Raw genomic sequence first — 18034 nt, 5'->3', positions numbered from 1 at the left:
ACGCACTAATTCACACGCGCACACACACGCACCCTCCCTCTCTTCCTCTCTGTATTCCTTCCCCTCAATCCTCCCTCGTCTTGCTCTCCCCTCGCAGTCTCCCTCCCATGCTGGGGCCTGTAACTCCTCGCAGTGACTCACTGCTAGCATGTGGTCTTTATGGTGCAGCGAGCATGACTTTCTCACGTACGGCGTCTCAGCAGCTTTCCTCGTCATCTGGCGAGGCACAGAATCCCTTCTCACTTATGTCAAAGGTGGCCTGAGTGGGTGTAACATCTGTGCGCGAAGCGCATGCACGTATGTCTTCAGTCTGTCGGTGTGAAGCGCTTGTTGAATCACCCCGGCGTCCTGTTTCTCACATTCTCACACGAACACACACAAGGCACCGCTCTCATCATATAACAGCCAACACACACACACACACACACACACAGTAGATTGATTTGGCTCCTGGGGGGAGGTGGCTGGTGAGTTGGACCTAATAGAATTTCTCCTCCAAGTATCTGTAGACTCTATTCAATATCAGCATGGATTTAGTGGGCCACAGCGCCACAGTCAATACACTCCTCTCAGAAAATCCGTTGTGTTAATACCAGGATTTCAGTGGTGCCTCGCCAGCACGATCTATAAGCACTAACAAATGTGGACTTAAAGACATCTGGAAACTTAGCTAGTTATTTAGTCAGCTAGTATATGCTGGTGGATGGATGGATGATTGGTTAAGTAAAGTCTAGACTGTTTACAAATTTTGCATCTCAGTTTGATCTGTTGGAGTCAGAGGCAACTAAAATTTTAATTTGATGCTTCAATACTCATCCTGGAGTTTTATCAACGCCTCTTGGATTTGTGTTGAAAAACATCTCCAAGACAAAACAGCAGTTTCATTTGTATGTGACTGCTTTTCTAGCTATCTAATGACCTGGATGGGTGAGAATCTACACAGACATCCCAGGTTGTTGTGTGAAGACCACGGTGTTTTCCTCTTACCGAACAGGAAATGTAAGAGAATCAATAATAAGCCCTCAGACACAGAACTGCATTCAAATATTGTCCTTCATCGCAAATTACAAGTACAAATGCATGCTTGAGCTTAGACACAAATCTAAGCTCTAAAATTTTTCAGGCTCTCAAATATCAATAACAGTATCTGCTTCAAAAATGTAGTGATTGTCAAGCTTTACTTGCAACACAAAAAATACAAAGAGCTAAGATTGAAAAAATATAGAGACAGATAGAACTTGAGTGCCAAACAAGAAAAAATGGTAAGTTAGGTAACAGAAGCATAGAGATGAAGAGATGTTTTTCCTTTTTTTGCAAAAGAAAAAAGAGACAAGAAGACAGACAGAAAAAGCAAAATAGAGTGAGAGGTGTGAGAGAGAGAGCTGCGGAAAAATGTCAGAAATGGAAGGTTTTGGAAAGAGGGGGAGCCTCCATCTCCCTTGGATCTGCGAACTTTACAAAAGGTAGCACCTTGTCCATCCTGCTGGTTTGACAAAGCTCAAGGTTGCGGACTTTGACCCTTCCTCAACATAAGTAGGCCAGTCTGGCATCTCTACACAGGACTGCTGAGTGGGAGGCTTTCTTTTTTTTTAGCCGTTCGCTAGTGACAAAACAAAGATCCACATCATTGAGATTCAGATCCTCTTGCCTACAGTACCTCCCTCTGAAAATCAAATTACAGGCAATGCCTAGTGCGCCAGTTCATCTCTAATCCCCCTGTATACACAGCAAAGAACACCAGCTAATCTAGGCTTTTTGCTCACAACAGCAATAACATGCATTAGCAAGCTGAGATCTTTGATTTATTTGGATTTTTTTTCTCTCTTCTATTAATTACATGCTTGATTAAAGCTGGGAGTGAGGTGGGGGATGTCGATGTGGGGCTTATCTCTGATTACTGCTTAAACAAATTATTTTCCATTACCCAACTGTTTAGGGCAAACTGCTCAACTGGGGAGAGGGGGAAGGGTGGGCGAGGGAAGGAAGGAGAGAAACGTAGGTTTAGTAGAAGGTGGTCAGGAGGGAAAACCTGAATTTGTGTCGGAAATGCTCCAGAGTGATCATCCACCTCATCTTCAAGGTGCCAGACTTGAACCATGGGTTCATACCCGGAAACTGAGCTTAGGTCGGCGGCAATACCTGAATATCCACCTTCTGGACTTGCTGTACTGGCCCTTGCTTTTCAAACAGACTCTGGTATGACAGAAGTGCATCGTCAGGTTGGATGTTTAAGCCAACCAACAGTCCAAATCCCAAGGATAATTAGTTTACTATCATATTATGTAAGACAAACAAAAGTATTAAATCATCACTTGGCGAGATGGAGCATATGAATTTTTAAAATTTTTGTTAGAACAATAACGATTAATCACTCACAAAAAATGTTTTGGTACTAGTTGTTAATCAGTCAGCAGAAAATGAATCAGCCAATCAATTAATAGACTAATTGTTTCAGCTCTGTTGCTGACATAAAGTCGACATAAAGTGAGGAGATCAAATGCAAATGAGACTGGACATCCGACATCAGTAGCTACCATGGATTTGACAATATAATCCATAATATAATATCTATGGCCCTCTAATCCCTCTCAGTATTATTGAGATCACAATGAAATTTATGTGCAATGTCAAGCATCACCTATTTTTTAAAGATTTGTTTAAATAATATACTATCTATTGGTGTTGTATATCTACAATGTGCCCAACATATTAGTAATTACATTATTGGAAAAACGTAAGAGCACAATCTAATGAAGTCTGTACCTGAAGCAGACTTTCTAGAAGTCCGTTTAATGTCTGCAAAAAGTGCACTCGAGGCTCCTCACAAACTTGATAAATGGTGGATTTGCACGGCTCGAGGCCCTCCAGACCTGAAAGTTATGAACCCATAAAGTCTGGAGGTGTGGGGAAGTCCAGACATTTGGATTCAACCACTATGATACTGCTGGAGCAGTCCTGAGACGATCTAGTGCACACATCTCGGCATTAGCCCTAAACGCGCATTTCATAAAGATGAGTCAGGCAAACATAACTTTCCCCCCTTGCCACTGTTTGTTGTTGACAGCAGGCAGGATGGACCCACGGACTCCAGGTTTTGCCAGGTGGTGTTTCCCCACTTGCTTATGAAGCCCAGTCATTAACCCATTATTTCAAGGTGTTCAAGCTTTGTGTGAAAGAATGCAAACTCAAAATTCTATTGGCATAAATTCATTTTTGAAATAATGGAATCTGAACCAGCCATTACATAATGTTCAAAGCTTTAAATCACAGATTTTAGTCCAGTTTTTCCCAATCTATTTTTTATTTTTTTTGCTTGCGACACCTTATTAATTTCCAAGGAAAAAAAAGCAAAGGTTACAGAAAAATAAAAAAAATAAACATAATTTTGTTTTTTCCATTTTCCAACACATCAACTCAGGTTGGGAACTACTGTTTTTGCCCATCCCAGTTAACTTGTAACTGAACCTTAAAGAGTTTGTTCACTCGAATAAAAATAATGTCCACTTTGCCTCCTCTTGTATCTAGCAAGTAAGTTTCACTTTTACCGGCTAAGGTTGATAGATTCTTATTATTTCTGGCTCCACCCCCAATCGAGATGAATCGATGTTAGTCTGTGGTGCTCAAAGCAGTGAAAAATGACATTCTCTGCCTAGTTGATCTGTGACGCATTGTCTCTGTCTCTCCTGATCTCTTTCTGTCAGGCCTTTGATGCATTCATCTACATCTTCTTTGCTCTGGAGATGGTTGTAAAGATGGTCGCCCTGGGAATCTTTGGTCGACGCTGTTACCTCGGGGACACGTGGAACCGACTGGATTTCTTTATCGTCATGGCAGGGTGAGGACCTCCTATTCCCTCTATGTTCCCTTTTTGTTCCTCGGTGGACTCACAAAGTGTGAAGCGTGAAAGGTTTTGTTCCGAACACATCATGCAGAACTGAGTGATTGTTGGCACAAAATGAAAAAAAATTAATCATTGGACAAATTAAAGCGTAATGGGTAAACACTATATTTACAAAATTATAAGTAGGATTAAATGGGAAGAGAAGCTGATTCATTCCCAGAAATGTGTTTTCCTAGATATTACCGGTGTAAAATTCTGGTTGTGGGAGCTAGAGCATCTACATACAGTACAGCACATCTGGATTATTTGGATGTTCAGATGTTTAATTATGATTTATCATGGGACTATTTAAAGGCCAGGCTCCAAATCCCTTTTTTTGGCTCAGCCTTCTTTGTCTTCGCGACAGTTCATGATCCATTGTGCTACCATGCATGGCCAATCATGTCGATGTTAAATATGTAACATGACATTAAATATTAACATGTTGATAGTCACTGGCTTTCACCTGGGACGCAGCTGACAACAACACAATAATGTAATTCAGCATAGCTAATCACTGCGATAATTTAATGAATCAGATGAAATTACCAAGGCACAAAATTTGCACAGAGTCATACTGTTGCTGCTGACTTAATGAATATAAGCCATAACCTTTAGCTGGTGAAATAAAATCACTTAAACTGACTAATTTTGCTCTTATACAGAGAGAAATAGTCCTCCTTTTTACAGCACAATGAGCGCTCTTTAAATGAACTTTTCAAATGCTAGTGAGCCAGACAATATTCATGCCTAGTGTGTAGAATAAATAATTGGTTATCAGTTGAACCATTGTATCAAACGAACTTGACACTATTCCCAACCCTGACCTGTTTGTTTTTGATACCTGCCATGTGTTCTTGTGCATTCATGTCATACTTTCTTGCTTATACTTTCCCCACCCTCTATATCATACTATCTTGCCCAGAGCACCTGTTACACTACCCGTCTGCAGTCTGTTTTGATGGCAGTGCATTGCTCTCACTGCTTTCAGTTCCGTTTGAACGTCTTCTTTAACTCTCTTGATTCATGCTCTGCTAGCAGGTGACGTTGGGCCTGTTTTAAAATCATTTAAAGTGTCAGGACTGGGACCGGAAATTTCTCTTTCTAACTGCAAGTTAGCTTTTCAAAAGATGCAAATGTGTCTAAGTTACCGTCTTTGACTGATTGTAGCTTCTGGCCAAAACACGTCAATGTCACTGTCATACCTGTAGTTCAGTTCATTTGGTCTGTTGCCTTTTAGTTCTGGTGTGTTTCGTCTTCACACTGAGAAATTACAAATGAACTAAGAGCTGTGAACATTAAATTATACAGACCCACAGGTAACTTATTCACTAGACAGTTTTGGTGACTGTCATACTGTTTCATCAGAGGTACATGCACCCACAGGGGGGGTCAAATTGCGGTGACAAGTCATGCGGCACTTTTGCTGTGCATAATGTGTTTATCTTGTCTGGTGTCACAAATAGCTCGCAAAGAAATGACTGATTATGAGCGTTATTAGTCTAGACTGCAGCAGAACCTCATCTGACATGAATAATAACAGGACAAAGAGGAGTCGATTGAAAAATTTAATGGGGAGAATCGATACTGTGGGGTTATAACATCAGTGAGGAACTGCTACATTTGACACAAGAACACACTGCTGCTTTAACTGTTTTTCACATACTGACTGATCGGGTAAAAAAATCCCTGCAGTCATGTGCTGATGTGTTACCATGGTTCTCCAAAGATCTTGAATATACATTGGTCATACAAATTGCTTAAACTTGCTTAGTTTCCTTGACAGTTTACACTAAGCAGATGGGTTTCACAGTAGCACGCTATGATCGCACAGCCACCATCGAAAATCCTATGGTTGGTCTACTTTGCTGTGGCACCACAGACAAATGGCACGGGACCCACCTTCTCAGCGGTCTAGGTTCAATAGTTTAGTCCACACTAAAGGCTGAGTGACAGCTTTTGCACCGTAAATTATCAAACCAAACAGGCCCCCGGAGTTCGTTTGAGCCGCACCAAACGGATTAGGTGTGAAAGTGATGAATGTCTAAACTCGGGTGTGTCATCCTGTATTACAAGAATTCTGAACCTAAATCAAATGGTACACTTGTTTCTTTACACACCCAAAATCCTGTAGAGGTGGTTTTCTTTCCCTAGATTATTATTATTTTCATTGCGCCGGAACATCACACCAGTTTACCGTATGGTCCAGCGCAGGAAAACCTTGATCATTATATTTGAACTGCTGTAGCGCTACTATATATTGTAATGAAAACCTAAAAATTCCTTTTCTTTATGATTTGCAATTACCATGTCATTCTCTTATGTCTACATCACTTGGTTGGTTTCAGGAACTAATACAAGTGCTCTTGAATCTCGAAAGACCCAGTTGGTTGGCATGGAGTTTTACCTCTGGTTTTACTCATACATATGCGTCTCCTGTTGCCTGATGCTTTTTTGTAAAGACATCATAACTGACTTTGACATGCTGTACAAAGAAGAAAAACTGGGAGTAGTCACAAACAACATGATAAAGTGTCTGTATAAACAGTTTTAGTCATCGTTTGGGAGCTAATCATTTGAAACAAATGGAACAAATCCAGATTAGCTCTATAATAGTTGCTTTCCCCTAAGTAGCTCTACCCTAAACGACACTATTGTCAACGAAAGCATTATCAATATTGTATCTGGAGTCATGGAACACCTGTCTAATATGTGAATATACTCATTTGTTAGCTGAATGACAATGCTGATGTGATGAAATTTATTCATTTTTATATTCAGTGTCTTAACGGGGTACTCCGTGCAAGATGGGGGACTTTCAAGAGATTTCCATTTCCAGTGGCAAAAAACCAGTACAATCATTCTCAGACCTACCTGCCTGGTAAATGCCCACATCCTTTAAACTCCACACCTCAAGTTTGTACCCAGGCCTTCAATACATTTTTAGTCTCTGGCCGTGCTCTAAGTTGCTATGCCGCTTGTTGCCTCTGCTGTGACCGTCTTCTCGAAGTGCTAACGCGGAGATGATGGCCAAACAAAATTACAAACAAAAAGAAAATCTCCTCTCACACTTTGTTTATCTTCCATACACTAAGACGGTCGCCAAAACAGATCTGCTTGGAAGAAGTCCACACCACAAACATCACGAAAACCCACTGTACATGATATAAGCACATAGCCATTCCGCTCCAACGTTTTCTCTTCCCAAAATACCCTCAGCAAACATTTCAAGAATCCTTGATGAGAACATGAAAGCGGTATCTTAGTAGCAGTATTTTTTAACTAAGATTCAAATCATTTAAATATTGCATCAAGAGAAAACGTTTGTACTTAGGATTTATATATTTCTGTTACCTGTCAGGTGAAATACTAAGTTTTTCCTTTCTATTGCCGCCTGTCATTGTTCACCATTTTTAACTGAACTTGCATTTTTCTATCTTAGTCATTTTCCTCTGCCTCCTTCCTCTGCCCTTTTCTTTCCCTCTCACTTCATCCTCCTCTTCTTATTTTTCCCTTAAGGGAAGGGAAGGTGAACATTTTTTTTCATTCACTTTTGCTGCCCCGGTTTCCTTAGATTTTCCATAAATTTCAAGAGTCACCAGTGCTCTGTTCCAGCCCCTAGGCTAGAGAAGATATTACTGCCAGCGTCTTGCTTTCTGATAATGTTTTATCTGGTCCAATTTTCCACTCTGATCCCACAGTTTTAGCTCACACGCCTTTCCTCGCCCTCCATCTCCTTCGGCTTTCCTTCAGTCATCATCCTTTAAGCGGCAGCCGCTGAGATCTGTCACCTTGTCTCTTTGAGCCAAGCCTCAATGCTCATGGCACGCTTCGCAGAGAGATGCCGCGGCCAATTACTCCCCAGTCTTACTTCCACACCACAGGCAGCGTGTGTAGCGGCGGGAAGGGGGTTGTGATAAAACGTTGCACCCCTGGGAACTTGTGTGCTGCAAAAGCAAACAGTAGACTAGATGCAGGAAAGGGATTAGGAGCAGCATGAGTTCCACACCGGGCTCTGCCTAGCTTGCCAGTAGAGATGAACCAGACCCCTGCACAGAGTTAGATTGTATAGAACAATGTGTGAGCATGGCATTTGTGTGTGTGTGTGTGTGTGTGTGTGTGTGTGTGTGTGTGTGTGTGTGTGTGTGTGTGTGTGTGTGTGTGGGTGGACTGGTCTGGAGTAGGCAGGTGTCCGATATTGAAGCCAGAAGTTTTCTTTTTGAGCAAGTTCTCCCTCGGGCACAACCAACGGCCGAATGCCTTTTTGTCTGACATTTCTGATTCAGATAAACAAAACTCCGACCGTAAGCCTCCCATATTTTACTCCTGTGCATTATGACACATGAACATTTGCATTTCATCGGTTCAGGTGCTGTTGAGTTAGCAAGATAGCTGCAGTGTCCACCAATGAGGAAAATTATACTTTAGGGTTTAGAAATTTGAAGTTGATAGTCATTGGTTCTCATCTGTTCTGAGCTGTGTTTTTGTAATACCTCTCTCTTTTCCTTCCTGGCGAGTACATTTCAGACAATCTCTGAAATCCCAAACTGTCAGCCAGTGTTACAGTACCTCCTCTGCTTATGCACAGTGAGTTGTCTGAATGTGTGACGGTAAATAAAAACACACTTACATACATTATTCAAACCCACTGAAAACTATGAAGCCAGTGTTGGTCTTTTTCTAATTGAAGAACCGACCACAGTGAACACATTTCCATTTCCATTCGGTCTCTCCCCTGAGGTCTCTCACAGCTGAGGGCAGTGGTGGCAGCGCCGTTATGCACAATGAAACCTGGGCCATAGGATATCTGTCCGTCCATGCTCAGATCCTCTGTGTGGTGATTATATACATAGCTGCCCTCGGCTCTTTAGTTGCCGTAATAAAATTACTTCCGATGAGTGACACTGATCCTAATTTGTTGGAGCACTGCGCCACTGTATTCGCCTGCAGCGGAGTGGACAGGGAAGGATGGCGAGAGAAAAGAAGAGCGTGAAGCAAAAGAAGGCACTGGAGTGTTAGGAGTTTGTCTTTTTCTGCCTTAGTCTTTTAGTGGTGGCACCTGCCATTATTCAGCATCGGGCCTTTGAGAGATTAGGCTGCATGGGGAGATTGGAGGCTCAGCTGTAGAAACATTTTTGGACGTGAAACTGGACTCGCAGCAGGTTTGGGTTTGACCTCTGTGTGAACGGTGAAAGAAGAAATTTTCAGAGTCAGTGTTTACTGGAAATCGTGAACGCTAATGAGCAGATTTGGGTCAAAATATACAGACTTTTTTTTTTCCATTTATGGCTACAAGTCTCGTAGTCGCTCTCTCTCTCTCTTAGCCCTTTCCGGTTTTAGCTGACAATTTTCTTACCCTCAGACCCCCCCGCCAAAAAACCAACTCTGCCTCAGAAGTGTTTGCGTAACTGAAAGTGGAATCTGCCTCACTGATCCTCATGTATTGAATGCTTGTGTTTGTGCTTATGTGTGTGCATATGTTGCTGTACATTCCAACGTGTGCGTGTGCCGTTTTAAAAAGTGTGTGTGTGTCGTCGGGGGCAGTTTTTCGAGAGGCTATCTGCGAGCGCGGGGCCCGGCTTTGCACCCCTGCTCTCAGGATCCATTCATTCTCTCGCCTCCTCCTCCTCTCTCCCTTCACGCCCTCTATCTGTCTCCATTACTCAGCGGCGGGAGCAGCAGAGGAGGTGAAGACATGCCGATGTGTGGAGAGAGCATTGGGTGAAGAATACAAGCAATATAGCAAAGGAGAGGAAGGGACATCAAAGCGTTTTAGTGGGAAAATGTCAGGCCTCATAAATTTATACCGTTTACGCTTTGAATTCCTTTTTATCAAGCCTTTTGTTAGAATGACAACCAGGACTTTGTCCTCTGTTGGTCAGGCCGTTGCTCACTTACTTGACTGTAGCTCTGCGCATCACCCATCTTAGCTGCAGCAGCGCTGTTAACGGGGCAAATCTCAGTCAGCTAATTGCTTGCTGCAGTGCCTCGATTGTTACAGCATTGGCTACATGATTGGCTCCTGATGTGCAATGCTGCACAGAAGTTTAGCTGCTGAGAGATCTACCACAGGGGCAAATGATCCTGTGTTCAACAGATAATTTTATTCTTGACAGGCGAGAAAGTTTTTTTTTTTTTTTTTCTCCATTAAGGGAGACATTAGGGAGAAGTAAGTTGGTCCAGATGGCAGCCAGGATTTATCAGCTTTTACAGACTGCTGCCTCAGATCTTATTACATGCTTTAAAATGATAATAATGAGGCCATGTTCATTCCATCTATGGAACGGAGCAACGTATATTTTCTGTTTTCCTGCTACACGAGGACACTGTTTCCTGCCGTTTTCGGTAAATGGGGGTAAATGGGGTTCGCGTATGCTGAGGAAAGCTCAGAATATGGCTTTGTTTATAGAAAATAAGAAAACTTGTGGGAAAACACTGAAAAACTACCGATCATACATTTGACCAGCCAGAGAATCCCTTTAGGTAATGTTAGAATATATTTTTAAAGGCATTCAAAATAAATATGGATACATTCCCTTTAAAAAAAAAAAATCAAAAAAATAATTAACCCAAAGCATTGTATGTAAGTATGTATGTAAAATACCTGTGCACCGTCATCTCTATAATACAAAATCTATTTCGCATCATTGTCACTCAAAATTAAGGATGCAACCTGTAACTTTTGTTGCTTCTTTCTTGATGACTGGTTCCCTGATTGTTCATTAAAGATGCCCATTAAGATTTGTCTGTTTTTTCACTCCCTCCATCATCTGCCAAATTCTCAAAGTACATCCCCATATTTAAAGCACGGTCCTATAGAGGATAATTTTACATATGACATTTTACTTCTTTATGAAGAGTCATATACAGTTATATGCAAAAGTGTGGGCACCCATGGGTAAATTACATACCTGGTTGATTTTTGAAGCGAAAAGAATTAAGCACAACCCCTGCAGCGAACACATTGAAAATGAGCTTTTCTTCAAATGGTAATGCACTGTTACTTTTTTATTTCATGAGTTTAAAAAAAAGAAAAAAAACTCAACAGTAATTGTGACATGCAAAAGTTTGGCACCCTACTCATAACGCAGCTTGAAAACACTTTTTGAAGCCAACTAAGAGTCATTCTGTTTTTGATTTAGGTAGTTTCACTCACTCCTCCTCGTAGATCACTCCAAGTTCGGGGATACGGTATTTCCTCGTCTGTCTTGCCGGGACAGCTTGTTTGAGAGCTACCCACAGCTCCTCTCTGATGTTCATCTGGCTTTTCATCTTTGACAAGACATTCAAGGACCGTCGACTCTGTCTTGAGAATTTTACGAGATCACACCGACGACGACGCCACGTGCTTTTGAGACACTGAGTGCTTGACTTCCATCACAGAATGAAAAGACAATTGCCGTATGAAACAACTTTGTTGAAAACAGCAGCCTTGGTCGGTACACACCAATGGAAACAAGTTTTTGTGGCAGAAACAAGCGTCAAAAACAAGCAATATATAACAATATCCCACATCAAGTGAGCTGATTATGTTGGTAAATAGCCATTTTTGTAGCGATTTTTAAAAAAAAATGTATTTGTTTATTTATTTATTTTTACATTGATTCAAAGTGATTAATCAAACCGGCTTACCAAGTATTTCTCTGGTATTGAATTGTAGCAATGATTCCGTGCTTGTTTTCTCTAGTGTTGACCTTCACTTGCTGTCTTTAGGTTTACGGTCGTCCTCTCTAATTTAATATGACTAAAAGTATTCCAATATCAAAATCAATAGGTTCTAAAGCTGTGGGACCAGAGTGGCTACCGATATAAGAGGGGTTAATCCTCTGGGTAGAGGAAGGGGTTTGCATCCGATGGTCATACTCTTGACCTCAGGCTGAGCAAAACATTTACAAAACCGGTTAGTCACTGCAACACCATTGATTCACATAGCCAAGCTCTGTCAGCTCTGAAGAGAACTGGTGCTGCTGTAGCGCTGAATCAGGCACTCTGTCATCTAGTCATTACTCAGTAAAACAGAACAGTCTGCAGCCTCATTGAGCATTGAGGAAGAAGGCCAGCTCATTTTTTTTCTGGACACTGGAAAAGTCAATAGGCAACTAAGCAGTTGCTGAGTTTTTTAAAATCCCAAATTCCCTTGATTTGTTTGGGAGGGGGGGGGTGTTTGCTAACAGATGCATGAGTGAATTATTTTTGATAATGCAAGTAGTTTCCGTAGGTTCAAAAGGTCCTTTGTCCTCTGCACAGGGATACCCTTGGTCAAAGTGGGCAATTAAGTTCTTGTGACGAAACTGCTTAAGAAGCTAATAAACTCAGCATAAGGACAGCTTTATAAAAGATTGTATAAATACGATAAAAATGTGAAATAAATAAACAGCTGAAAGTTGAAAAGTATAAAAGAGCACAGGGTATGAAAATTTTGAAAAATATCCCTGCAATCATTCGTACCTGCCTACTTAAGCCAATGAGTAGAAAATTGTAAGATTTTGCACGGATCAATGCATATTACACAGCACAGTCATATTAACATTAATCACACATGTTGACTTGTAATTTCACAGTTTGCATGTATGTAATTATACATAATGGCACGTGATGCATGAGCAGCATAAGAGTACCGAAGAGAACAAGAGGAAAGTAAGTAGCAGCAGAGCAGTTTATGTTATACAAATCAGATTTTGTAGTCCTTCATCCCTTTTTGCCCAGTCCATGTAATCCACTGGCGCAACCCGAGAAAACACACAAAGCGACAGAAGCAGAAAAACGGAGCAGCATCACCATGCCAGAGGAAGACTCCATCTTGGATCAACATAATGCGGCGTCATATGTTCGTAAAGCAGGCTGCGGCGATACGGCCTGGGCCCGCAAGTACTTCAGTCAGTGTGTTGACGCGCACTGCAGGGCCACAGCTCCGCTCTTTAAAAAGCAGTCAGCAACTCCAAACACCAATTTGCACAACATATTTAATGCAGTGGATGATTGACACGTATGAAGTGTTTGACTCACTGGAGGCCATTGTTGTACATATAAGCGTGTGTGCAGTGTGTGTTTGGGGGCACGTGCTCCTATATGCTCATATTGCAATTAGTGTAATTGGCGGATGATGCATGAGGTTATTTAGTTAATGATCCTGAATAGTTTTTGACACTAAGTGTATGGTAAACGAGGCCTGGGGATCAGTCTGGAATCATACACCACCAACTGTCTTAACCGATGTGTGCGTATAAACAGCTGATAATATCTGATAGTTTGCTGAAGTTTAATGTCATGTAACTAATATAGAATATAGATAATGGTTCTTTCAATTCAGTTCTTGTCAGGTTATTTTTTATTAATAATAATAATTATAATGATCACAATGATATCGTGGGAGGAAGAAGAAGGAGAAAAGGAAGACATGATCTTCTTCTACTGAAACATTTCTTTACAAGCCAGTTACTTACAAGTGGAAAAGTTGGCCACACTGGGCACCTTTAATGGAGCTTCGTTAGCCACTTTCCCCGCTGCTAGTGTTTGCGGCTTGGAAGGGGCTAAACACATCCCTGCGCACAGAGTTTAATCTGATATGAACCGCTTTATTGAACGGCCGATGAAAGCATGTACAGATGCATTTCCTAAAATATGGGAGGATTCCTTCAAACCTGGTTCAGCTAAGTTACACTACATTGTGCTGGATTTTTATGCACCTCTCTTCATCGTCGCCCGTTTTCATATTTACCCGGTTCGCTTTCTGGCAAAGTCGAACCTATGAAAACAGTCCCGGCTGCACTGGGACAGAGTCTTGCTCCGCCATTTTCCCTCCCATGGTGTATTTCATTTCAGAGTAGTTTGTGGCAAAGTCAGAGGCTGAAATATGAGGTGAGTCTAACAGGAAGGGATGGGGGAGAACAAGTGAGACGAGAGACGGGTAATGAGACCACGGCAGCGTCGTTAGACAGCTGGCTTTCATCTTTGACGAGATATTCAAATGTCTGCGCATATAACACACGCACACGCGTCGACATGTGTATGAGCATCTGCAGCCAGATGGAGGTGTACCAGTAACTCAAGAGAGCCCTGACACCACACAACACGCCGTAGGAATGTGAGAATGGAAAACAATGCGCACAGAAAAAGCCAGCTGTCTACAGACACAGTACAAAGCAAATAAGACAGGATAAAAATGAGGATGAAGTTGTAAACGGAAAAGGGGAGAGATAGAATTTAAGTGATACTAAAGAAAGAGATTGAAGAGAGAGTTTGTGAGGTGGAAAAGTTAGGAGAAAGGATGAAAGAGGAGAGCAGGAGGGAAAATGTAAAGAGGGAGAGAAGTGAATCAGAGTTTTGGTAAATGGGTGTGTGTGTGTGTGTGTGTGTGTGTGTGTGTGTGTGTGTGTGTGTGTGTGTGTGTGTGTGTGTGTGTGTGTGTGTGTGTGTGTTTTGTGCTCACGTGTGGCTGTGTGCATGTGTGTGTGCGCGCGCCTCTCTGTCTTCTCTGACTTGCAAACCACTTCTGGGACAGAAGATCTACCGCATCTATTAATCTCATTTTAAATATTGATGCCATCTTCTCCAGAAGGAGTTTCGCCTGGACTGTTGGCATAAAATGAGACGTTTAGTGCTCTCTGGTAATTGCCACATTAGTTTATTCCTGCCTATTAGGGCCGGTGAAACAGCAAAAATGTACGATATTTATTGAGCTGCGATATTGTGCTTTTCGGGGGCCATCTACCACCTGTGTCACCCATTAGGCGGATTTCTGCTAATATATGTGGCCCGCTGATGTGACCGAAAAAACGTGACCTCCTGCTGCTGATGCTGGTGCGTCAGTACTGTAAGTGGCTGCGCGTCTCCGCCGCTAATGGAGAGAAGAGCTGCGGATTTTTTTTCAGGATTCGCCATCATTAGCCACTTTTTGCCTGCAGTTGTAAAGTTAGATTCCTTTGCTAGTTTTATTGGTGCCACACGTAGGACATGACACTGTAATATTTACTAACTTCAATTATTACAAACTATACTGCAATGTAATAGCAATTATTTATTCCCCCCCATTCTTTTAGCCACGCTGGCAAATCCTACTAAGTCTACTTTGCCTCTAAAGCCAACATTAGATTGATGTCTGTGGTTTGGAGCGGATGTCAGCTTGCTAAACACCCCTAAATAAAAATGGGGAACATGGGTGAACATCCTACCTGCTGGACATCTGCGTGCTGGGATTGTCCTCGCAAGCACGTCAGCTTATCGCTCAAAGCGTCACTGCGCCTACGTGACGTGGTTGCGCAGTCGTGGTTTCGCTCACTTACATTTTCCTCGCACGGCCCGCACCCGATCAGGTTTGCGATTCAGTTCCATCTTATGCATCTCTGTCCTTTAAATCAGCCTTACACATTTTTAACATAACAGTAAGATTGGCATCATCAGAAGGCAACACACTGTAACTGTTTTTGTTTTTTTTTATACAATACATTTACAACATTGCCTTCACTGGCAGGTTTAAAAGAACCATTAAGTAATAAGAACATGGATGATTTAACGGGTAAATATAAAAATAGAAAAAGGCATATTCCGCACGTTAAAAAAACAGACGTTATTGTGTCATTCTGATGAATGTGTCTGGCACTGACTTATGTGAATGTGGCTTTTGACGATCACTGCGCCATGCCAAAAATAATTAACGCTGTCGGGAACACCGCATTCATTGGATTGAAATTAAGCAGTAAAAAAGATGAGAGCGCTGTGAGGAGAGGCTTCAAGGGGACACAAAAACCTTCGTCCAAATTTCCAACTTTCATTTCGTCCTTCAGGAAGCTCAGCTGTGCAGTCAGTGCGGGCGGAAAACGTAACCTGTGACGCCACCTTTTTATAAAAGCAAAACGTCTAGTTTCTGTTTCTATTTGAGTATGAGACATCCGGAAGTGAGGTTTGAAAAGGCAGAAATCTCTGAACCTTTGGACGTAATGAGTCGGTCATTTGAACTGATCAAAAATCAAATATTGACTGTATAGAAACAATTTCGGCAAAAATGTATGAGCCAAACGTAACCGTAGACATGATTTGTCTACAGTAAAATTCTGACGATAAGAGTTTGGTGAACTGGTGTTCTTTATTTTTTGACTCCTATTAGGTTTAATTTAAGCGCTTCAATTTGGATGTTGTCTTCTGCCCACAGTTATGGGCCAGCAAGTAACTTATCTGACCCTTTAGGTCATTCAAACCACTGAGATCCTCTTAAAAAAAAAAAAAAAGAAGCCGTCCTCAGAGTCTGCTACTTACATGATCTTCAACATCCAAAGCCTCCCCCTCAAACCAGCAGGGCCACCCTGGAGGAAAACTCCCCCACCGTTCCGCTCTGACGGCTCCTGAGAGAGAACATTTCATAACACTTACTTGTGACGGTACTTTACGGGTGGGGGTGGGCGAAGTAAACAGCAGAGACGGAGCATCTCCCTGAAGAGAAAGAGACACCAGAGGTAAAACCCATAGAGGAGGAAAAAACAAAAAACAAATCTGCACCTGCTCCTCCAGCGCCACCTGGGAACCAATATAGTCCTTATTTTTTCCTCATTTGAAATATTCATGAAGCGGTTTGGTCGGAGGGCAGGCCTAAATTTAGTTTGACTTGTGCGTGTCTGAGAGCGAGCGTGTGTGGGTTTTGCAGTTTATGTAACTGCGCCCTTCAGGAGCGCGCGTGTGCCTTTGGTGTGTTTTGACGTGCATGCGTGCGGCCTCTCGCTTTCTGATCCGACACGGCTCTGTGAGAGCCCAGAGGCTGCCCCGAGCGCACACTCTTCTTAGTGTGTGTCCGCGTGCACGACGGCATTCGGGTGTGAAACCGAGGCTATCCGTCTGCACATCTGCTCAGTGTGTGAAGAAACCGGGGTGTATCGGGGGTGACGCTTTCTCTGTGGGCGTGTGTGTAATAGACTGTGTCTCTGCAGTTGTGTGTTTGTACATCACGCGCGCGATTGTTTGCCAGAGTGCGTGTGTTGTGTACGTGTAATCTTGTGTGACCGAAATGTCTCATCTAAAATTGCTGCAAAAAATTGCTCAAAAATGACAGATCCCCTTCACACCCCCATCACACACACACACACACACACACACACACACACACACGCACACGCACACACGCACACACACAAACTAGCACTTCTATCTTTGTGAGGACATTCATTGACATGATGCATTCCTAAGCCCTTAACACTGACCTTAACCTATTTCTAACCTGGGCCCTAAAACCAAGTCTTGATCTTCAAAACGGCCCCTTTGAGGCCAAGATGTCCTCACAACAGTGGTTTCAACTCAAAATTTGTCCACGCAACCAGAGAAAAGACATGTACGCACACAAACACACACACATGTGCACACACGTAAATATGTCTATGTTACCAACGATGGACCATCGTCTTACTCCTTCAAAGTCTAGACAACTGTTTCTGATCATGTTATGAAAAAAACAAAAACAAAAAAGACAATAGGCTATTTTTAGGTCTTATCATATATAGAAAGTTAATTATAAAAAAACAACAACAACATAGTAATAAGAAAGCATTGCCAGTATGGGACCCTGACCAATATCTACCTATGAAAGAGGGGACGTCATATGCTGCAGCAGGGACTGTCCTGTACCTATTAATACACCTGCTCAGTGTGTGATTACTATAGTCTTTCTTGATTTCTTTTAGAAATGCATAACTTAATTTTAATTTTTGTCATTTAAACGTTTCCCCCAGTCTTACATTTCTTATTCAGAGGTACTCATAATTTTTTTTTACTTGCTATTGTACCCTCTTGGTGGAAAATGTGATTCTGCACTCTGCTCCCTCCGTAGGCAGCCGCCTGTCAAATTAGATCATGGCCTGAGCACTGACGAGCCAAACTCTCTGGTCACTCTCAAATACGGCCACGTCCAGGTACTCTGTGAACGCCCAACTTTTCACGGTTGGTGTATTTTACTACCACGGTCTTGTCTGATTTGTGGGGGAGCGGTTGCAGAATCAGGGCTGGTTTGGCTCCTGTCACTGCCAAGGTTACAATAATAGACCGGCAACGGGGGAGATCCATATTTCATGGCTCACCGAGTTAGGTCCACGCCTGACGGATGTTTTTGAAGCATGTGCGGCAATTTTGGTCACTGGACTAATGGCTGGTTGCTGGACTGCAAAGAAGAGAGCC

The 18034-nt window shown here is 42.2% G+C and overlaps 1 protein-coding gene across 1 annotated transcript in view; it reads left to right on the top strand.

Moving 5' to 3' along the window:
- Window positions 1-18034, top strand: part of LOC120800371 (voltage-dependent T-type calcium channel subunit alpha-1I-like) — a 218364-nt gene that overhangs the window by 88012 nt on the left and 112318 nt on the right. The window contains exon 4 of the mRNA XM_040146439.1: window positions 3702-3835. Within this exon, the coding sequence (XP_040002373.1) occupies window positions 3702-3835 (134 nt within the window). The remainder of the gene's footprint in view (window positions 1-3701; window positions 3836-18034) is intronic.

The sequence above is a fragment of the Xiphias gladius genome, chromosome 15 (genome assembly GCF_016859285.1).
Source record: "Xiphias gladius isolate SHS-SW01 ecotype Sanya breed wild chromosome 15, ASM1685928v1, whole genome shotgun sequence".
In the NCBI taxonomy this organism is placed as follows: domain Eukaryota; kingdom Metazoa; phylum Chordata; class Actinopteri; order Istiophoriformes; family Xiphiidae; genus Xiphias; species Xiphias gladius.
This window is presented reverse-complemented; position numbering and strand designations above follow the sequence as displayed.